This window comes from Gallus gallus, chromosome 9, assembly GCF_016699485.2.
Source record: "Gallus gallus isolate bGalGal1 chromosome 9, bGalGal1.mat.broiler.GRCg7b, whole genome shotgun sequence".
Lineage (NCBI taxonomy): Eukaryota > Metazoa > Chordata > Aves > Galliformes > Phasianidae > Gallus > Gallus gallus.
Window position 1 is genome coordinate 21,799,153 of NC_052540.1, and position 22,437 is coordinate 21,821,589.

General features: G+C 42.8%; 3 protein-coding genes across 44 annotated transcripts in view; 2 read left to right on the top strand and 1 right to left on the bottom strand.

The window, feature by feature from the left end:
- PPM1L (protein phosphatase, Mg2+/Mn2+ dependent 1L) overlaps nt 1–10,279 on the top strand; it is a 103,462-nt gene extending 93,183 nt beyond the window's left edge. For all 5 annotated transcript variants that reach the window (XM_046898730.1, XM_426717.7, XM_046898732.1 and 2 more), the window contains one exon: nt 1,304–10,279. In XM_046898730.1, coding sequence (XP_046754686.1) covers nt 1,304–1,650 — 347 coding nt within the window. In that variant the 3' untranslated portion in view covers nt 1,651–10,279. The remainder of the gene's footprint in view (nt 1–1,303) is intronic.
- The window catches only part of B3GALNT1 (beta-1,3-N-acetylgalactosaminyltransferase 1), a 56,849-nt gene that overhangs the window by 23,452 nt on the left and 10,960 nt on the right, over nt 1–22,437 (bottom strand). For 4 of the 38 annotated variants that reach the window (XM_046898745.1, XM_046898747.1, XM_046898748.1 and 1 more), the window contains 5 exons: nt 17,686–17,804; nt 17,312–17,515; nt 16,809–16,865; nt 14,745–15,838; nt 9,475–12,466 (listed from right to left, as the gene is read on the bottom strand). In XM_046898745.1, the coding sequence (XP_046754701.1) occupies nt 11,225–12,187 (963 nt within the window). In that variant the 5' untranslated portion in view covers nt 12,188–12,466; nt 14,745–15,838; nt 16,809–16,865; nt 17,312–17,515; nt 17,686–17,804 and the 3' untranslated portion in view covers nt 9,475–11,224. Of the gene's footprint in view, nt 1–9,474; nt 12,467–14,179; nt 14,233–14,744; nt 22,090–22,437 lie in introns of those variants that run through there. The other 34 variants (XM_015291773.4, XM_025153495.3, XM_025153494.3 and 31 more) reach the window with 20 other exon arrangements.
- ARL14 (ADP ribosylation factor like GTPase 14) lies at nt 14,321–19,184 on the top strand. The gene has a single exon (XM_015291779.4). It carries the CDS (start codon nt 16,963–16,965, stop codon nt 17,545–17,547), a length of 585 nt encoding a protein of 194 aa, XP_015147265.1. The 5' UTR covers nt 14,321–16,962; the 3' UTR covers nt 17,548–19,184.

Sequence of the window (22,437 nt, forward strand, 5' to 3'; positions counted from 1 at the left end):
GGCTGCCAAAGAGCTTCTATTTCCTTAATGTCTTTTCTTCTCCAGTGACAGCTAGAACTGCAGAACGTTTGCTCTTTCACAAGAATTTCTAAGTACTCTATATGGATGACTTTATAAAACAAAACACTACAAGTGCCAGCAGACATGTCACTGAACTCAGAAACTCGTGCCACTGTCAGTTTCAGCTGCCACTTGACAGCAGCACTGGAAAGTCATTTTGCATGTATAAGTACTACCTGCAAGGTCTATTGTAAGTGTGCTGCAACCAGTTAGCAGCATCAGCTATCTCCTGTGTAAGAACAGCAGTGGATGTCAGCACTGCTTTCCTCTAATTGTTTGTATAATGCATACTTAAGACTGCTTCTTCTTAATGGCATTTTGCTTTCCGTCACTCCAGTACGTACATACGATTACTCTGAGATACTGTAGTTCTAAACACTCATGAAAAAAGTGCTGGGAAGTAGGTGGCTGAGTAGCATGCAATCAAGATGCCCTCAAAACATACTGCAGCAGCTGGACAAGGCTTATGTGACTGCATAGCCAAAGTGGAATTGCAATAGGGCAGAGTGCAAAGCTGAATACATTCTGATTACTATAAAGAGCAAATGCTTTTCTAAGAACATCAAAGCAGACAACTTGCAGATGTAAAGACAACAGTTCTTCTAATTTGGTTACATGTTTTAATGCTCCATGATAGACATTTTGCAAATTATTTGTCCTCGAGTGACTCTGACTTTTGATTCATATTAGAGTGGAGGAAATATAGCTACACATCACTGCAGACAGTGGCACGCAGACACATGCACACAAAACCGAAGGTTTTTGTTTTGACCTGGAGGCACTGCATAGTTCTGTTCCTAGCACAGTCAGGCTGGGTGTTGCCCAGGTGATGGCTCTGTCAGTCCCTGAATTCGGAGTGAGATGTATCTTCCTGTAAGCAATTCCTAAGCACTGTAAGAGATTTTCAACTAGAAGTAGCCCTAATCCTGGTGATGGTAAGCTCGGTCAGTCAGATGCCACAGTGCATTTTTCTAACTCAGAATAATACTTCATGCGTTTGTTCGTTTGTTCACAACATTGTTTTGGTATTTTTTGGGACACCTTGTGCAGGGCAGTTTGCTAGAAGTGCACTAGCTGGAAGGCACAACCCAACTCTTCTTTGCAGTACTGTGATATTTAATTAAGACATCTGCTTTCTGAGATGTGTAACATTTATAAACCTCAGGATACCACAGCGTGAATTTTGGAGTGGATGTGGCAAGAGGTCGGAGAAAGTTTTAATAGTGTTGGTGTTTCTCTCCAGGTGGATTTATCAGCTTTAATGGCTCCTGGCGTGTTCAGGGCATCCTGGCCATGTCCCGCTCGTTAGGAGATTACCCTCTGAAGAACCTGAATGTTGTCATTCCTGACCCTGATATTCTCACCTTTGACCTGGACAAACTGCAGCCAGAGTTCATGATCCTGGCATCTGATGGTCTGTGGGATGCCTTCAGCAACGAGGAAGCCGTCCGATTCATCAAGGAACGCTTGGATGAGCCACACTTTGGAGCAAAGAGTATAGTTCTACAGTCGTTTTACAGAGGATGTCCCGATAATATAACAGTGATGGTGGTGAAGTTCAGGAATAGCAGCAAAACAGACGAACAGTAATTACCAGTGGTTCTTTGCCTCACCGAACTTAAAACAAACTCTTACATTTTAAACATAGTGGAAAGCTCTAGTAAATACCATTAAGATTCCACACAGAAAGAACAGATTCCTCTGGGCTTTGTTCTTTGCTTAACAAAAGGAGCAATACAACAAATACATTTTGTGTGATGATAAGAATTAAGTTTCTTCACAAGCATCTGTCTCCTGTGACCTTGCTGCTCCTTAGAAGCTAACTGTAATCTTTCATTTCAGAACTTCCTTTGCAAATCCCATGTATGCTTTTCATTTCTTACCTCTCCTTTCTAATAGAGGTTCGTTGAGATACACAGCAGGGTCAGGGCAGTGCTGCTGCTCAATAGAAAGTGATAGGAATTATGTTGCTTTTTCACTTGTAGATGTGACGTTTCAGAACAATGTTCCAATGTTTCTCATCTCTTTTTTAATCTGCAGTGATAAGGTTGTGTTGGAAAAGGTTTTTAATTGTTGGTCTGTTATTGATATGAAGGAGGAAAAAGAGCCAACTACTAGCCTGCTGTCACAGAACTGGCTCTCGCATTTTTTTTTCCCACCCTCAATTAAATAAATCCCTGCCAAGCATGTGATTAGGTATAGCTACTGAATTACCTGAAGACAGGTTTGTTCAGCCTGTGCATTCCTTTAATAACGTTTATTCTATGCCATGTTGTAATGTTAAGCTCCATCAAAATACTCCGAAGTCTGCCACCTTCTCTATCAAAAAAATAGCTCTCTTGTGATGGAAGAATGAGTGCCACTCACTGAGACCCTCCTTCCTGTTAGGTTCTTGGCATGGACTTTTCACAAAGTCTGAAAACAATGCAAGATAAAAAATTAATTTCATTAGTGAGTATTTGTAAAACTCATCTAAGCAGAGTGCTCTGTAGAGCTGCCTAGATGGAAGTCGTGGCTACGAAAAGACTTCGTACCACTGCAGATTAACTTGTGGTTTTAATCTGGGGGAAGACCACTTTAGGACTTATTTTTGGTATAGAGTGTAAATGCCAGGCAGTGTAATTGCACTGTTCAGTTGAAGCTTGTGATTAATCTAGATAAAAATATTTTTGGATCTAACTTTCAATATTTAATTATACTTTGGAATCTGTGATTATTGTCTAAGCTGTACATCTGATAACTTAGTTGGTCACTTCACAAACAAGTGGCAGCAGTGGTGGCGTACGGGACATGTTTTAGAGGAACACGTCAGGGCCTGAGGTAGATGTTAATATTTTGGGTGGCTTGCTTCCCTGTATCGTGTCCCCTGGGATTCCTTCCCTTCAAAACATGATCCTCTGGATGATCCACTGCAGTCTCTTGTCTTCAAGGTAATGGAGGTTCTCAGTCCTTGGGGTCTGCACTAAAGCAGGGATATAATGTGGTAACTGACGCTGTCTGTTTCTTGAATGAAGATGCACAATCAATTAGATGAAAAACTGCCTTTTGCTTATCACCCACCTAGAGTGTTTTCTGAGAAAGGGGCTTGCTGGTCTCAAATACTGCCATCTGTTGTGGTTGTGCTGGGCAGGTATGATATCTCTCAAGACAGAAATGAAAGAACACAAATTCTGCTTTCCACTCAAGAAAGAATTCTCATCTTAGTCTTTTCGGTTTGATTTCTAGATCATCTCTTCCCTAACAAGCTTTCTTTCTTTAGTTTGTTTGAGGATAATCACAGATCTCAATTGGATGTGTTGCCACTGACAGCACTCTTCCAACCGTATGCATGTCCTTACATGTATACATTCTCTCCTCTTCTCCTTCAAAACTGTGAGTAGAATTTTTTGGCTCTGAGTAATGGTTAATGCATGCCAGTGAGAAACAGAAGCATGAAAGCGTCCGGCGTGCTCCGATACCCCCTGTGCCGATCCCTCCCCGGAGGATGGAAGGTTTCAGATGTTTCTAATCGCTTGAACAGGACAAACAGCATTCAGTTAATTTTAAATGCAATTCTGCAGTTAAATCAAGTGGGTAACAGGAAATGCTAATAATTGCAGAGTACTTCAGTTATTTCATTTTGAAAGAAGCATTTGAGGTCAAATGCTGCGAAATGAAAACCTTGTGTGATATTTTCATGGGAGTGCTTCATCATGGACTCAGTAATGCTGCAGCAGCAGTATCAAAACTGTGCTCTGGGCAGAGCTCATGGTGCGTGTAGCATTTGCCTTTCCTTTCTCCTTCACAGATGATGTTTCTGTTGCACTGGCTTTTCTTCATAGAACAGAGACTGGATGTTTGTCAAACAGCTGCCCAGGGAAAAGAAGAATTAGATGTAGCAGTTCACAGAAGTCTAAAGCTGAGAAGTTTGTACAGCTGCTACAAATCCCTTGCAGGCATTTAAGAAGTTGGAAGCAGAACAGTGGTCAGCTCCAAGAAAAAAATTACAGACTAATGCCACTTCAGAGAAAAGATTCTGGCTGCCAGTAAACCTGTCTCCAACTCACGTTCTCAAGTTATCAAGTATTGCTGAGGAATTGCAGACCTTCTCTTGAGCACGGCTAGCCCTCTGGTTGCTCTATTGAGATAGATGGGAAGAGAAAGTGATGGGAAATAGGTGTGTTCACAGACTCTGGAAGCTGCCATGAGGAAGCTGTGGGACAGTGGCACACTCTAGGAGTAAAGTGAGCTCTTGCATGGCTTGCTGAAAGGATTTAAGAAAAAGCAGAGTACAGTACAAAACTGTTTTGCAGACTTTATTCACTCACATGGCCGCCCAGTCAGTTATGAAACAGCCCCATTTCTACCTCTGAGTGTTTGCAGTTGCAACAGCAGTCACTGTAGCACCTTTAATTTTCTCTGCAACACTCCCACCTCTGTAGTAGCTCCCTTTCCTGGCTGAAGGTGTTCATACCAATGACCTCTCGTAAGGCTGTTGATATTTCTTAATTTTTTTTATTTTTTTACTTTAAACAAAGCTAGTTTAGTGGGCACGGTGGTGATGGGTTGATGGTGGGACTAGATGATCCTAGAGGACTTTTCCCACCTTTAATGAGTCTATGATTCTATACTTAGAGCTACTTTAGGTTTAAAAAGATGAAGGACTAATGAAGACGACAGGCTTTGTGCAGTCTTCCTCATATGCAGTGCCTACCCATGTTACTCATTAGAAGTCTTCTGAGAAGCTTGCTAATCTGGTTCTAGCTTTCCAATCATGCTGATTTGTGCCAAATTCTGTTGTGATACATACAGCTGTTGGATGACAAGATTAGCTAATGTAAATACTGCTGTACAGCCTGAAAGATCCTCCACTGCTTTGATATATCCCATCTATCCTATATCCTACATCTGGAAAGAAATATCCCCGCAGTGTCAGAGCTGTGCAACAGAACGTGGTCCGGCATTGGAGAGGTAGCAGTTCCCACACGCCATCCAGTGCTGCTTTCCTGCCTAGGCTCCTGCCCAAGGAAGGGATGCACATTTTGGTTAAAGTGCCCCACATACGTCTCAGAGCTCCCTGATTCTCATGTTACATGTTTGTGAAAGTCTTGATGGTTAAGCCAGAGTAGGTCCATCAGTGACATCTGTTCTTCAAGCAGGTGCTGATATATTAAACTGCTGTCAAAGAGCATCTTTCATATGGTCCAATCTGAAATAAAGAGCTTAGGCTCTTAGTGCTACTGTAAACTATCAGTGTAACTCCTGTGATAGAGATACTGCCATGTCGTGTATCATTTGGATAACATACTAGTGCGGACTCAGATAGGCTGCTCCTTCCAGCAATGGCAGGGCTACCCGCGTGGCCGTTTGTAGCTCCCCGTAGCAGAGGGAATCCCGCGGCGCTGCCAGCAGCGGGCCAGCCGTGCTCTCACAGCTCCGCCCAGTGCAGGCATCGGCACGTGAGCCCAGCAGTGCTTCCCGATGCGAACTGCTCTGGTAGCACATTTGGAAAACGTGATTTCAGACGGCACTGTGCCTTGTGCACATGTTCGCTGTAAGGTCCTACTTAAAGACCACATCAGCCTGAAGTAACAGTGCTTGCTACATTACATCACCTCTGAATATAAGACACCCTCACTTTATATGCTATTAATCTATCACTAATGTATCTAATAATTACTTGATACAGAGAAACATTTAGTAAATGCTTGTATCAAAGAAAAAAACCCCAGCTCGTCAGCTTTCATTCTATGCAGTAAGTTTTTAGGCCTCCATCCTGCAATCTGGCCATACAAAATTGTGAGATTAAAAGTTAGAAGATATGGTTTGACAACCATACAGACCAGAGCTGCTGCCCTTCAGTGCTGTCAACGTATAACTTATCTTTCTAAATCTGTGGAGTCATATCAATGATACCTAATAATTTAAGTCAGTATTGATTTGAATCTTGAGTTACTTTTATTTGTATAGTACCAACAGGCTCAGGTAAGCAGCAGTTCAAATCCAGTTTTGCCCTAGGTAACTGTGTCCTAGGCATCACTTTGTCTCTGGTTAGACATATGTTTTAGATATATTTTGCTCTGTTAAGCAAAACATTTGCTGCCAAAGCAATTGAATTTTGTCTAAAACCATAAATAGAAGCTTATGTCAAGAGCAAATCTTAACTAATGTTTTGAAATCCACTTTTATGAGTAGGTTGGCTCCTATATCTGATACTAAGGACGAACTCTGAACTAGTTGAGCAATAGGGAATTGAAGGACTTGGTCCTGTGCTTAAAGGACTGGCCATCTTTTAAGCCTGTGGCGACAATTAGTACTTCTTGGGACAAAGATGCTCAGCAATCCATTTCAGCCTGTATTCCACCAAGCTAAACAAGTAACCAGTTACAGTGTTTCAGAAATGTAAACGTGGGACTGTCAAACATTGCTCTGTGGCATTCCCACACTGTAGTCAGGGGCGTGAGAGTACTGCAGATGCACTTTAACTGCACGTGCTTTAATCTTGGAAATCATAACAGTCACGAAGTCGGGCTGTACAGGCCAGCAGTCAAATACCTGCTCAGCACCCCAGCAAGCACAGCCGGCTGTGCAAATGCCTCTTTCACTGTGCTCCTGCTGCTGTGGGCAAGTAAGCTGGCAGGAAGCAGCACAAGTTTGCTCCTGTGCATCTGCAGATGGACTTGTTGGTGAAATAAGATTTGCACACCAGAACTGCCAAGGCCCATGTGTGATTTATAAACTTCCTCCTTTCAGTAAGAAAAATTTAGTTACGTTAAAAAAATGTTTCATTTGGAAGAAGTTTTTTGGAGTTCAATTCACTACAGTGCTCAATGATAAATTGTTCCCACGCGCACAAAGTGGGTATGAAACACAAGCAGTGGTTAACAACTACTTGATGTACAACTGCAATGCATGCTTACAAATTTCAAACCTTTACCACATCCAATTGTAACAATCACTGCAGTGTTATCCACAGAGCTAACAGGGACAGCGCCTGGAGAAACAGCTGTTAGAACTGCACTGTGCAGTGTTAGACTGAGTGACTGCAAAACCACTGCTACCCACAGTGGTTAGAAGTGCTCTCAAAGAACAATCAAGAAAAACTAATTAGGAAAATGAACTGCACATTGAGGATTCTGTAAGGGCAGTGCAGATGTTTCATAGAGAAAAGCCTGCAGAACAGAACACACAAGATAAGAAAATCACAGTGTTTAAGCAATTTGTCTTAGTGAAGGCAGCTTCCATTTAGTGTAACAGTGCTGTTTTGTCTTAGATGAGAGCCTCTTCAGGCTTCTTTTTAACATTTTTTCTCTCAAAGCCAGAAGTGTTTTTAAGATTGCATCTTCACTGCAAGCCCACAGGATACTGTGCTTTACTCGTGCTTTAAGGACCACCACAGACAAAGCATTACTGAGAGGAGCAGATAGGGCTTCAGGCTGTCATCCCAGGTCGGGCTGCAGGCTGGGACGCACAGCGACACGCCATCGTCACTCCACTATAAAAAAACCTCATTCAGGTCATTGGGATTAATGCTGCCTGGAAAATTAACGTGCTGCGTAGCAACTGTCAGAAGGCTGGAGGTAAACAGCGCTTAGAGACAGAAACTGTCCCAGCAAAGGTCACCCGGGGTAAACACTGTATTTTTAAAGGCTTATTTTCTTGGAGGACAACTAAGTATCAGAGCCCCAGTGCTGCAAGTGCTCTAGTGAGCCTGCTTCGGCAGGGGGTTGGACTAGATGATCTCTGGAGGTCCCTTCCAGCTCCTATAGTTCTGTGATTCTGTGTGACTCTGTGTAGCTGTACTATAAAACACATTTCCTCCTACAAGTTGCAAGTTTATACTGACCAGCTGAGAATCATCTAACAGCATTGCAAAGAGAGTAACTACATTGAGAAAGTGATTTTTAGAAACCTGGTATATAGATTGGGGGGGGGGGGGGGGGGAGGGGGGGGAAGGTGTTCTGTTTGCTTTTTACAAGTTTAGGTTTCTTTAGAATAAGGACTCAGTTACACATAACCAAGAAACAAAGTATCTGCCTAGCTTCATTTCAACTCTGTTTGCTTTCCTTCTTACACGGAGCACTTGCATTCGGATATGGCAATACACAGTAACTGCGGTAAAACTTTCTGCAGTCTGACGTACATCATCTCTTTCCCCAACACCTCTGCCTTAAGCAGTCTGTAGACAAAGCAACCCAAGTGGTACACATCGGCCAGACAAAAATAGAGATGAAAAATGGGGAGTAGAGCTCTGCCACCCAAATGCCTTTGGCATGTCTAACATATCTGGCAGACAGATCAGGAATTCAGTGTCAGTCTGATTAACCTCCAGTCAGTTTCTAGTTTAAATTTAAAAGAAATAGGATAAATTTGTATTATTTTATTGTGCATCCAGATGTTGAGCTACTTACAGTGAACTTGCATTGAAGTGTTTTAGTAGTAACTAGACAATGTAAAATGTAGATGTTCCAAACTAAGTCATCTTAATGCTGAACCGACTACAGGGAATAAGGCCTCTGAATCTGCAGCACCTGCTTAATCACTTACATTGAACTTTATTTGGGAATGCACACAACACCTTGAACCATTTGGACTTATGGACTCTTCTGAAACAATATACAGGATTGGCAATGTACACTGTAAGCTCCTCTTGCTATTCACCCAGAAGCAGTTTCCAAACATCTTTGTCCAATCAATTATTCCACTTTTCAAGATAGAAAGCCCCCAGTTTTCATATTAAAATCACAGTTCCTTGGAATCCGATTTGAATATGGTTGAGACACTTGTGTGCATAAGAATCTTAGGATGTGGAAAAAAATTAGCCTATAGTTTATGCTTCATTTTCAGTAAAATGCTCTAAGCAGATGCTGTGAAATTTGCACCCACCACTGACTTAAATACTGACATTACCTCACAACGGTAAGCTTTTTTTTTTCTTTACCTCTTGCATGGCAGCTCACACCAGATTCTCTCCCCATACTTGCTTTAAGCAGACATGTGATCTTAGTTATGCATTGTTACAGTCTTTTAAGCAATAATAAGGTTGGGTTCAAATATGAACCGTATCTGAAAATGAGTTTTTACAAAAACTCAAGCAAGATTCAGTAATACTTTACAGTGCAACTTTCTTGCAGAACCGATGTCATCTTAAGTTACAATTTCAGGTGGCATAAAGAGATCGCTGTTATAAACCTACACCTGAGAAAGCAGAAGCCCTGTAGTCTATGATCAGCATTAGCATTCTGGAACACAAATATAACAATGCTGGCTTGGTGACACGCACACTTTTACTGCAGTACTGTGCAGCCATTTCTTCACCACAGTCATTTTAGTCTCACCAGGAGCGCTGGCTGCTCTCCCTACCCAGCTGCTGAAGATTGCATAGTCTTTCACAGTCACATTTTTTTTTTGGAAGAAGCAATACAAACAATACTGTAGTGTCAGTGTTCTCATGAGAAACCATTTATTTCTAAACATGTAACATGGCAGGCATAAAAGCAAAACAAGAAGGGTTTTTTATTTCCATGTATAAACAACCAACAGACAAGTTCACACTTCTAGCAGAGCTCCTAGGAGCTGACCACAGTGCTACCACCAACCAACGGAGCCCAGACCCAGAGGAACAGCTGCAGCTTCCTCTGTTTCAGGAGCCACCTAGCATTCTTTCCTCAGTTGTGCAATACTGTATCTTTAGCTATTAGTTTAACAACAGCAACAGCAAAATCCATTTTTTAAAAACTTTGACCTTCTTGGCAAACATTCGTATAACACTGAAGTCTGAAATACTTGTCTAGACAACATTCTCTCCAAGACATCATTTTTGTATTTCAAAAAGTAACGTCCTATAATTCCATCGCAAAACCATGTACAGTTATGGAAAAGACAGAAAAAGTCAATACTGATCATTACCACAATGTAACAAAAGCATTGGTGAAACCTCAGTCTGGGTACTGGAGGTTTCTGCACCTCTTCTAATTTGTCTCTAAGAGACTATCTGAAAGACAGCCAAATGTAAATATGTCGTAACACGTTAGCTATAGAACAAAAGGTGGCAGTGCTCTGTCATTCTAGATGTACAGGATGTAACTACAGTATCTTCACTGTGTACTAGATGTGTCTAGGATAATTATGTTCATGCAATTGCAAATTCTGTATTGCCGTCAATTAAAAAGTGTAAACTACTGAAACCTTGGCCTTGCTGATATGAATAAAGTGGTTAAAATACCCATCTTTACAGAAACAGTCATGTTTGTCTTCTTTAAGACACAAGAAGCCTAGAATGTCATTCTTGTTTTCATTTTAAAATTTTAAGCAAGAACACTGTTTTCGAAATGGATATAAAATCCCAATTGAAGCACATCTGTTTGAATCTCCCCTGTGTAGCTACAGTACCTCGGGGTGCATCAGCACCCACACCACAGCGTTATCTGATAACACCACTGTATGAGAGATGTCTCGTACCTGCACTGCACGTCAACTCTTCTGCATCTAGCTCTCTAACGGCCTGTGAGCATTAGCAGTTCTACCTGAAAGACATCAAAACAATTCTATTTTGCATGTATATAAATATACATACATTTGAACACAGACTATAAATATACATGCATTTGAATACTGTTTAAATGAGAAGATGTAAAGCTCCCAGAAGAAGGACAGAGGTGATACATTTAAATAAGAAGGTAGCTCCAAATTTTGTGCTGTGCAGAGAACAAATACTTGAGGCTGGCAAAGGATTATGCAGTTCACAAACGCACCAAAAGAAATATCATTAAGTAGTGATGTGAGAACCATCTTCCCAGCTCATTTCTTGACATAAACATTATTCTTCAGTGATACTTAACGAGTTCCAGGAGATTTGGGCAGACATCCTATGGTTACAGTAGAGTGCACAGAGAAGGGTCAAAGCAAGAGAGTGCAGCGCATTCCATGTACGCTCTGTGCATAGGATACGCACATGGAAATGTGCTCTGTGAGTTCCTAAATAAAGGTACCGGGAGCCTCAGCGGATCCCAGAGGAATGCTGCAATCACAGTTCTGCTGCTGCAGCACAGTTGTCTTTCAATCAATGTCATCTTAACACCTGTTTTTGTTCCGTGTTGCCCTGTACTTCAGTTCAACATTTTTACACTGGAATTCAAAGTTTTAAGTGATACAAGTTTACATTTATCAATATATTAGTACAGAATCAAAGGCAAGTGACTGAAATGATGGATGACAAATCCTTCCAGAACCTGATCATTTCACTTGGCGTAATGCCATGGACTGCAATCAAGCGTCTGTACTTACAGATATCAAAATCAATTTTATCAATAAAGAATTGTTGATTACCTTCTTGAATACTGATGTTCACCTTAAGTATATTTAAGCAAATTCCAACATAAACATCCTCAAACTTTATAGGTTTGATATGACCCATCAGTTCATAAATCCTCAGAGCCAGTTTTCCATCCAATACATAGCCCATTCCACTGCAGTATGGGGGATAAAACTTGAATGGATATTCATCATAAGAAATGTATGTTTTTTGGTAAAAGCCTCTATAAGCAACGTTACTTATAAGAGGATAACCTGTAAAAATGCTTTCTGAGGAGTTCAACTTCAGAAGAAACTTTACTAAGTTACCAGTGTTGATGAAGACATCGGTATCCGTCTTCATGATGAATCTAGCATTAGAACAGAATTCAGCCACCCATCTGAATGCCATGATTGTTTTCAAGGTAAGATTGTTGTAAGTGTCCATAAAATCTTGGCGAATTATGTCACCATAGAGTATGATTTCATCTTCTACTGAGAGTGCTGCGGAATTGTCCTCTGTTTCCGCTTCCTGACCTAGTAAGAACAGGGTTAGAACTCGATGTCCCCACCAGAAGCTGTTAGATCCCCATGTTATCCTTATGGCTTGCCTTGACTTCACGTCCTTAGGTCTCGAAGACACCAAGATGACCAGAAATGGATTTATGTCTTTGCATTTCAAGTGTTGATGCGATGTGAAGAGGTAGGCTTGCTTGTAAACTGGTTCATACTCATAGAAATACATGCTGTTCACATGTTCAACCACAACATTTGAAGAAAAAGTAATGTACCACATGGTGACAACAGAAAATACAAGAAGAAAGAAAAAGATCCATTTTAATGGGATCATATGCATGACACTAACTGGAACTGGGCAGTAACAGATTTACAGAAGTATGTCAGTAGCCTTCAAAATTTGTACCAGTTCTGAAGTACGCCTCTTACTGAAAAAGAAACGAAAAAGTAGTGTTCAGAATGCTATTGTTCAAGCAGTACCTTTTTCTTAGCGTGTCGGCTAAATTGTGCTATAATGAGGAACACAAACCCGAGAGTCATTGGCCCAGCTGTTACATGTAGCATCCTATGCACGTGAATCGATACTGTATCCCAGAGTGAGCACAAGCAGAATGCTGAGCTGGAAGAGAACATTTCAGTGAACAAGATGAAAAATATCTAACTTATGTTAGATAGACCAATGCTTAGATATTTGATTATATATAAATTTTCTTGGGATTTGATCAATCTGAAGTAAAACACATCAATGTTTGGTCAGTTATTGACAATCTAAAGGAAAAAAAAAAATCTGGGGATAAAGATTTCAGTTCCTTACAGAAAAGTCTGATTCCATGACATTTTGAACAACAGAATCAGAGACCAAAGCCTGATCTGATAAGCAATGAAAAATCTGAGAGGCAAGGAAACCAGCTCTTCAGGTCTCTTGCCACACTGCAGAACAGTCTTAAAGCTGCCGTATCCTTTCTACATGCTGGCACCGCACCACATCCAGAACAAGCACTCTGTTTGCTGCAACCAGGAATCCTTCTGCGGAGTTGCGAAAGTTCAGATCAGGTTCCCACAAACCCTGCAGTCCTGTTCCACCCATCCCACCCCTTCTGGCCCTTCCAAAACCTCCTCACCATCTCACCCATCGAAACACCAACACTGAACCATCTGCACCTTTTCTGGAAATAGAGCAGCTAGCACAGAGGCAGAGCATGCAGCTGCAAAAGTGAGAGAACAGGGATGTGTGATCAGAAATCAGTCCTTATAGACTGCTGGTACAAGAGGGCAAATGCAAAAAAGGTCCATGCTAGGTATGTGCCAACAGCACCATCAGCTCAACATGATGGCCAACGACACACAGAGCATTTCTGCATGTGTAAGGTCACATTCCCTAAGTGATATGGTGACCTGTCTGCAAGTTAACACAGGTTCACCAAAATAAGGCTTTTATAATAGTCACGGGGTGGGCACTACGCTCCCTGAAACATCAGATGGCTGTTTCTGTAGTGCCCAGCATCAGTAACATGGGCACCTCCCAGCTTTTAGCAGTAGAACTCTGCCTTCAAACCGATGCAGAAAACAGAAAAAGGGCAAATTAAAGGGGAAGCCCTCACCACAGCGGGTGGCAGAAAATTCCCCTTCTGTTCCTACATCAGACCCTCAAGTAGAAGTGGAGAGGCTGAAGAGACGAAGCGCAGCTCAAGGACTGCTCCTCTCAGGGTGACATTTGTTTCCAGCGTCACAGCTTGCTGGAAAGGCCCCACCAGGGTGGGGTTATCTCCGCGTGGGGTTATCTCCTCGGCTCACTGGCAGTACCTGGAGGTGTTTTTGCAGGAGGCCAGGCTATGTAAACCAGTGCCACGTTAAGAATTACTTGAAGCAGCTCTTGCAAATACCTCGCTATGCTTCACTCTGCCCGAGCGGCCTTTCTTTTGCTATGCAGGAAACCTATTTTGAGAGGTTACACCCAGAAGTCACCTTTTATTAAGTGGAATTCTGCTGCCCTCTGCTGAAACTACTCAAAAGTTCGATTGCTTTCATAGAATCACAGTCACGTTCATACTAGTAAAGAAGAGGCCTAAAAAGTTGTCAGAGACTTTTGTTCTCAGCACCTTTGTGGAACTGCCGCCCCTGAGCGGGCGCACCTCGGCCCGCGCCGCCAACGCCCACCCGCACGGGGAGCCGGCAGCGCCCAGCAGAGCCCGGCGGGGGCAGCAGCGGCCGCAACTGCCCGGCAAACAGCGTGGCTGCGGCTCTCGGCACCACACGCCCGGCCCCTCGGGCACACCCCCTCCCCTCACCCCCCCTCCTCAGCTGCCCGCGGCCGCCTCCTGCCCGCCATTACCGTGCTGCGCTGCGACGTTCCGTCACCGCTGCCTTCTCGCCGGGTGTGTCCGCGATGTCGCGTAGGGCGGAGCGGGGCGGAGCAGCCCGCCTCTCCCGGGCAACGGCATCACGGCCGCCTCACCGCCTCACCGCCTACCGCCTCCTCACCGCCGACTGCCCGCCTCGCGGCTCATCCCGCCTTCCGCGCTCCTCGCGGCCGTCTCGCGCCTAACGGCCGCCGCGCGCCTCAGCCCTCCCGCCTCGCGGCCGCCGCGGCACTGCTATGACTGACTCTTGTGGGTTCCAGCCAAAGAGGCGTTTTGAAACTGAGCTCGGCCTCCTTTAGCCGCAGAATTGGCAGATTTGCCCTCAGGGCCTCCCCGTGTGCCCCCGCAGCCATTACAGTGTTCTGGTGTGGCACTGGGGAGAACAGCCCCAGAGCGCATCCCAAAAGCGTTATGGCAAGAGGTTCCTGAGTTCCGACATACATGGCTGCCCCCATGTTTTACTACTCCAAGATTTTAAAATGAATATCCGAGCAAACCCCACCAACAGATAACCACGCCCCAGCAAAACAAACACACCTTTGGACACCCGTAAGGCCCGCTCCCGTTCCCACACGCTCGCCTTGCTGTGCTGACTGACGGCGCTGAACAGCCGACCTGCGTGCGAGCGTTGCCGGCTGCAGATCCGTGCGTGGCATTTCAGTGTGTCCAGGTGGGGCTGCGAGAGATGGGGCTGCGGTGGAATCACGGTGTGCCCGCCGTGGATGCTGTGCTCTGTGTCAGCGTTTTGCTGCCTTGCTCACGTTGTGAACTCGGTCAGGTCGAAGCCTGTGAGCACGGCTGGAGCGCCTGGCTGAGCACGGACCCTCCTGCACAACTGCAGAAGCACGGAGCCCTCAGAAACAAGCTGTTCTGGCCAGGAACACGTGTAGTTCGTTTGTAAAAAGTCTGATGCTGCTTAATCGTTTCTTTAAAGTGATAGTCAGGTGTAATAACACAGCTGCTGAGACCATAAATATGGAATGCAGCTGAAGAAAATATATAGAGAATGGAAAGTAATCCTGGAATCGCAGCAGTACCCAGAATACATCCCCCATAGTGCCGCAGCTCCCACGGAGGTTGTGCCCACACGTTGTGGAAGTGGTGTGCTATTTTGCAGGGGATTGTGAATTGTTTGGCTGTGTTCACGAGTTTTGCACGGTTGCTTGTCTCCCCATCTTTCAATTCATTCATATGCATTATTTATAAAGAAACACTAATACTTTCTTCCATGGTTTCTCCTGAAAGAAATCCTATACGGAATATACGTGTGATATTCAATACAAAAAATGTACAGAAGTGAGTATGGCACTGTCATCTTCTGTTGCCCCCAGTTAGTTCTGGTATAACCCCTCTAGCTTCAAGCAAAACCAGCTTACAACTTGCCTGTCAAGACCAAGGTTTACTTTGCTCAATGTGTAATATCAGGGCAACCCCACGTCATGAGTACCAGAACGATTACCCGTATCAGTCAGCAGCTTATTTAGCCAGAAGACCTTTGCATCCTTTTGCTGATTTGGGACTTTCTGAAGCAAAGACAAATGTCCTGACCCTTCCGAGTCCATCTAGGTGTAAGGCCAAACAAGTACTGAAGCACTCAGTATAATCAGGTTGGCCCAATGTAGATCTACCAGCTGTCAAAAAAAAAGAATGGAGACTCAACACAATTCAAATAATATTAGACTAAATTTTCAATTTCCTCTTTTTTAATCTATAGCTTCGAACACCAGTTAAAAAAAATCACCTTCTGATTCAGACTCAGATACTTCCCCCTTTCTTATTCCTTTCTTAAAGGAAATCAGCATAGTATCTGTGAGCAGCGACAGAACAGATGATGGCAAAGCAAACAGATGTCAGGTAGCTGAATCCCACCAGCGATCAGATCATAAGATCTGTACTGAGTCTGCATCATGCGTGGTGCAGTTGGACGTGTTCACATAAACATTACTCAGAGTTTGTAATCAAAGCAGAGCACTTCATGCAGGAGGCAGCAGGAAGAATAACTACTGAGTCAAAGGCAGCCAGCTTTATAGAGCACAGCGCATTTTTAAGTGCAGTGCTAATACAGCTTGATTGAGTCCATGTGTACCTACACAGGCTTACATTAGAAACCACTTGAGATTAATATATTGCTGGGAGATGAGATACTCTGGTGAATCAGGAACTTTGTCATTTCATGGACTGATAAGCCTGGACAAACCAATAGGGTTTTCCTTCCTCGCTGGCTGTGTTATAGGGTTTCTTCTCCAAAAGGGAAGCAGTAACAGTGACGTCTCTGTGGGCGTGCACTGAAACAGTGGCAGTCAGGTGGTGGATCTCTGGACCGTGGGCTTAGGGTGTCTAACTAGATCACTGCTGATTCAGAGCAGACAATTCTTCAACGTAAAAAGAGTTCCTATATTCTAGAGGATGGTCAAGCGAGTATGGTTCAGTGTCTGAGCATGTTTAGAGACTGTAACCTTTGGGCTTTGTGACCCATTGCTATATTACTCACTGCTGTTCCACCCACAGGCTTGGCAATGAACATTACACCTTCATAAATACTGTTTGCACACTATCAACTCGATAAAAACCAGAATGTATTTGTACAGAGCTCTTACTTACTTTTCATAGCACAAAGCAGCTGCTTCCACTTCCTTTTCCTTACTCTTTGTGCTCCATCTGACGGAGGAAGAAAGAAGTCGTACTGATAAAAACTGGCTCCACAGAAGACAGCGAATTCCGCCTTTAAAGGTTTAATACAGAAACCACGGCACAAATGGGCCTCCAGATCACCAAGCACTCCAAAGTAAAACAAGCTAATATACTGATGTTAGGACTTGATTCTGCAGGGAAATCTACTCTGTTGTACAAGTTCAAGTCTGATGAAGTTTTTCTAACAATTCCAACAATCGGCTTTAATGTCGATATGATCGAAACTGGGAAAGATTTTACACTGACTTTTTGGGATGTTGGAGGACAAGAGAAAATGAGGCAGCGTTGGTGCAATTTCCTGGAAAATGCAGAAGCACTCCTGTATGTTGTGGACAGCGCTGATAAGCAACGCTTAGAGGAATCAAAGAAAGAATTTGAACTCCTTTTAAAGAATGAATCTATAAAAAACGTACCGGTCATCGTGCTAGCAAACAAGCAGGATTTGCCCGGAGCTTTAAATGCTGAAGAAATAACCAGGAGATTCCACGTGAAGAAGTACTGCTGTGACAGAAATTGGTACGTACAGCCCTGCTGTGCTGTCACGGGAGAAGGTTTGTCAGAAGCCCTCCAAAGACTGACTGCATTTGCAAAACACTACAGCAGATCAAAGGAGATCTCTACGAGTTTTAAGGAAAATGAAAAACGTTAAGAATTTCTATCGTCAGATTTTGGTGAATATGACTCAAAATATTTTGTCAGACAGACGAAAATATTGGATTCTGGAGAACTCTTATAAGTAAATAAGTATTTATAAAGCATTTGAGAATTTTAAATTATATTCTCATACCTCCGGATGCTTCTGAGATACCGCTGCACTTCACTTTCTTAGAGGCACCATACTTGGGCTTATTCAGCTCAGAAGTGTGTGTTGAATGGTAAAAAAGGCAGAGCTGACCGCTTGAATTTCTGCAGATGGAAAGAAAATAGGTGAGCAGTGCTTAAAATGTTTGTGCCAAGTATTTTGTCAGAAGGCAACAGAGCCAAGCAGTTCGTTCAGCAAGAAAAGCAAGAGATAACATGTTGTTTCATTAGAAGTACTTTGTGGATGTATTTGCTGTATACAGCTGTTTTAAGCTTAAAGTCTTAGTTATGTACAAAAAAAGAAATGTAACATTATTAAGTATTTGTTTGGATATTACTGCAGCATCTGCTCCTGCCAAGCCACGGATAAATCTGAGATCCACCGCTGCTTGTAAGGTGTAGGTCTGATGTCACACTGTTACCCACCTTCATGTATCCCTCTGTCCCTCTGCTGTTGGTTTGGGGCTGCTGGTCAGCTCTTAGAAATCGGGATGGATCCTGGCCTGCCTGTACCAAAGCCACCTTAGATTTTGTTACTGAGTAATTTAGTTCTGATTAAATTTGACAGAAATGCAACAAAGTGCTAATCCTATTACTACAGTTTGGGGATTAAAAAAATAAAATTGAATGAAATTTCTGTTGAGATTTCCTGATTCATGAAGGAGTGAATTAGTATTCTGAATGCTATTAAAGCAATGATGGATTGTTAACTAGAAGACTAATTGAACTGTATCAACCGTGAAAACAGTTTAAATGCTAAGATGGAAAAGTTAATAGAGCCTGTTCTTGCAGAAGGAAGGGAAAAGAGACAATCTGCTTATTGGTTATACAGTCCCAGAATGTCCAACCCATTTATTTCTGCCTTCTTGAGCCATGTCTGCAGAGGTAGGATGCTCTGGGGCTTAGGATGCTTGCTTATACACTTGGATTTCTTCTCCCCTGCATCTATCATAATCCCATGGGCAAGTCCTTCAGTCACTTCTGTGCCTCAGCAGTGCATTGGCAAAATGATCTCTGAAAAGCTGTGGCAAAAGTCAGCGTTTGTGCTTCGTCTGCAAGAAGTTTGCATTTCATTCTTACTAATTAATGGGCAGGAATTTCAAGTTACAGAAGGGTGAAGAAGTAAGTAAAGTACCCAGCTGTACCCTATTGTCTCATGCATGTATTATTCAAAGACAAGAAGTCATCAGGTGAATTCAGTGCAATAGTGAACAAAGGAAGCTTTCTCAGCAGAAGCTGTTATTAATACTGACAGTAATTACCGTGGGCTAAATCCTGAGTCATGTTGAGCCTACATTTCCAAAAGCAGAGCAAGTTTGTAGACTCGTCATTGCCTGGGCTGTTCATTTAGAGTCAGTGTAAAATACCTTCTAGCACAGGAAATATTTCTGATAAATGTGCAACCATGGAAATGTTATTTTTCTAAACTCAATAATTCAATGTTAAAAATGTAACATTTCAGGTCAATACATTTATCAACATTTGTATGAGTGTGATGCCTATTTAATTCTCCCACTAGTTTAATCTGATCAGGTGTCTATTATAAATCAGAATCTAGTTCACTGGCCTCAGAACTTCCTCAGAGAGAAATCCTCAGTGAGAGATTTAATGAGTGTTCCGGGGTCTCTAATTAGACAAGAAACAAGTTCTGAAGTGAGAAATAGCACAGTATGATAGACCAGTTGATAGAGCTAAAATACAGAATAAGCTCTCCGGCACACAGCCACTCCTCCAGGTTATCAGATTAAATGATGCCCACATTGATTTGAGGAAAATCTTTCACACTGCACTTCAAAGGAAATAAGACTCTCACATTCACTTCATATCAAGCTTTTTTTAATTTATTTTTATTTTTTCTAAGGCCTTGGCTTCCTCAAGAAACGAAGCCACAGCCATTTTATCTGCCTATTGAGACCCCTGAATAATTTTTAAGCCTTAAAACAAATATCAATCAAGTTGGACATAGAGGAGGATTCTCAAAGGAACTGCATGCTTGTAAGTTTAATTAAAAAAAATCAATGAGATAGAGAAAAGTGACCACGCTGGTGCCCCCACTGAAGGCAAGGCTGATAAGGTACAAGAAACTAATCTCCCAGGGGACAAATGTTCCATTTTAGCCGCAAGAGAGCCAACAAGAAGACATAAATCCACAGAGCCCAGACTTAATTAGTTTGTCTGCTCCCAGAGCTCCTCCTAGTTGGTATTTTTCTATACTGCATGGATGAAGAGTGTATTGGGCTTCTTTGGGACGAGGAGGTAGTGGGCATAGAATCCACTGTTTAAAATTTCCTTTCTACATGTGGAGTAAAGCACCTCCTTGAGTACCCACCACATCCAGGGCAAGGTCTGTGGAGAGGCTTATTCCATGGGTAGGAAGGTGCAGAGGAAGTGCAGCTTCTGTCTGAGTTCTGCAGAAACACAGCAGAGCACCTCTGGGTGGGCTCTGCAGCCAAGGTGGCACATCTCCCCGGCCCACAACCAGGCAGGGTTTGTGCTTAATGAGTTATTAGAGGTATAGAGCAGGGCCTCCTGTACAACATACCACATCTGTGCCTTCTGCCCTTGTGCACATTCACAGCCCAGGGCACTGTTTGCTCCCTGCTGGAAGCCTGGAAATTGTTTGATACCCAATCCCATCACAGGTCACATGGTGAAATCAATAGCAAGGAAGTTAAAAAGGCATTTCACCGCTCCATCCTGCTATGGGGAGCTTCAAATCATTCAACTGCATGGCTGAAAAATACAGTGAGCAGAATAGTGTATATGTTACAGAGCACAACCAATTCTACTTGTGCTAAAATACAAGGCATAGGATCATAAGCACAACTGATTTCTGGATAACATTTTATTATTTAAAAGTTGTATTGGATACTCACTAAAAATTTCAGGATTTTTGAAGGAAATGTTCAGGGTGCTTTGAGAAAGCAAAACAAGACATCAGGCTATGCAAACTGCTGCCCCCTGGTTGTGCAACAAGAATGTCGGGGGCTGCTTTGTTACACTGCGGCCAAACTGAGCAGCAGGTCAGACGGTGTGTGACTTGAAAAGATTGCATGGGGGGAAGGTTTTAAAGGTACTGGGGGTCCTGCCAGCTTCCTATAAGGATTCGGAGTTTGGAACCTTTTTAATTAGCTTTTGCAATGTATCACGCCCTGACTACAGATTCCTGACCCTATGTTCCCTGCATTTCTTATTGATGCATACTGGCAGTCTTGTGCAACTGCATGACACAGGTAAAAACATCAAATATGTTGCAGCTACTCTGCTGGAGTCCTCCAGTGTCTGCTATTACACGAAGTTGGCTGTGCCTGTTTGTTTCTGTTCAGAACAATCATCCCTGAATAAGTAAATGGTACATAGCTGAGACTGTGAAACACAAAGGGCAGGATGTGAGAATTCTCAGGCATGCTGTATGCTGTCAGCTCTCAAGGAGCTTATTCCATGGGAAATGTTTGGGTGTGACAATTTAGAAGTTAACAAATACGGAATATGGGGAAACATCCTTTTGACCATTCACTGATGACTGTGGTATAAAATCACAATTATCTTTCTGAATTTTGGAACAGATATCACAGAGCTGATTGAACACCATTCCAATAGGATTAAATGCTGTTTTAAGGGAAGCCAGGGAACAACCTAAGGAACCATGGCAAATTTGGGTAGTAATACTCCCTCCTTCCTCTGGGAAACAACTCCTCCAGTAACTGAATACTGTGCAGAATCAAAGGAAGGGATAGTGCAGAAGAAATGCAGGACAAGGCTTTCTCAGTATCAGGTAATCTAAGCTGGTCGAGTTGCCTCACATGTCTCTATTGCCATTCCTCCTCATTTCAGACAACTTAACTGAAATAATGGAAAATTTTCATACATCAAAACAAACATCCGTCTGTTTTTATTTAGAAGCACTGTGTGCATGTTGAAGTGCTTAAAGTACACTTTCTCGTTAAAGTAAATGACCCATGCAAAGTTCTGTGCTGTTACAATTAGAGTTCTTGCACTTGTAATTAACTCAAGTATTCCTATTAAGCACAGGCATAAGGATTCTGGACATTTATCTCATCAGATCACAGTAGATTATTTAAGTCTCTGTAATTCAGGATGTCAATTCTTGAGGGTGGAGACCCTACTTAAAAAGCATACACCATACTCTGCGTATAATTTGCAAATAGAAATTCATAAAACTATAACAATTAAGAACAGACCTTATGTTGAATACATGTCATTCCAACAAATCAACAAACCATGCTTTACCTCGTGACTTCGTTCCTGCAGTATTCTGTGACGTTCTTATACTGCTCACAGCAGTCACAGTTTACCTGCAGTGCCACTGTGCTACACCTGGAGCAAAGCTGGGCTGCCACAAAGGGACACCTCCGCTCCCGCTCTGCTCCCTGACCCCTCCCCAGGTACACAGTTACACTCGCAGGTCTCTGCACACCAGAGATTTTCTCACTTTCCCACTGCTTCAGTAGTTACCACAGAAGCAATGGCAGTTTCTGTGGTGTTTTTATTAGATTTTCATTGAGCGTTTGTGTGCTTGCTCTCATGCTGCTCCTTATACTTGGAAACAATAACCCAAATGCATTTACAGACCTATTTCATTGTTTTCTTCCAGATCCTTCCTTAAAGCAATCCCTTCCCACCATGTATGCAGAAATCTTGACAATAGCTCTCCTGCTTTTATGATATGGCCTTGACCCATATTCCTGGCAACTGTTTTTTTATTTCCTTGTACTCC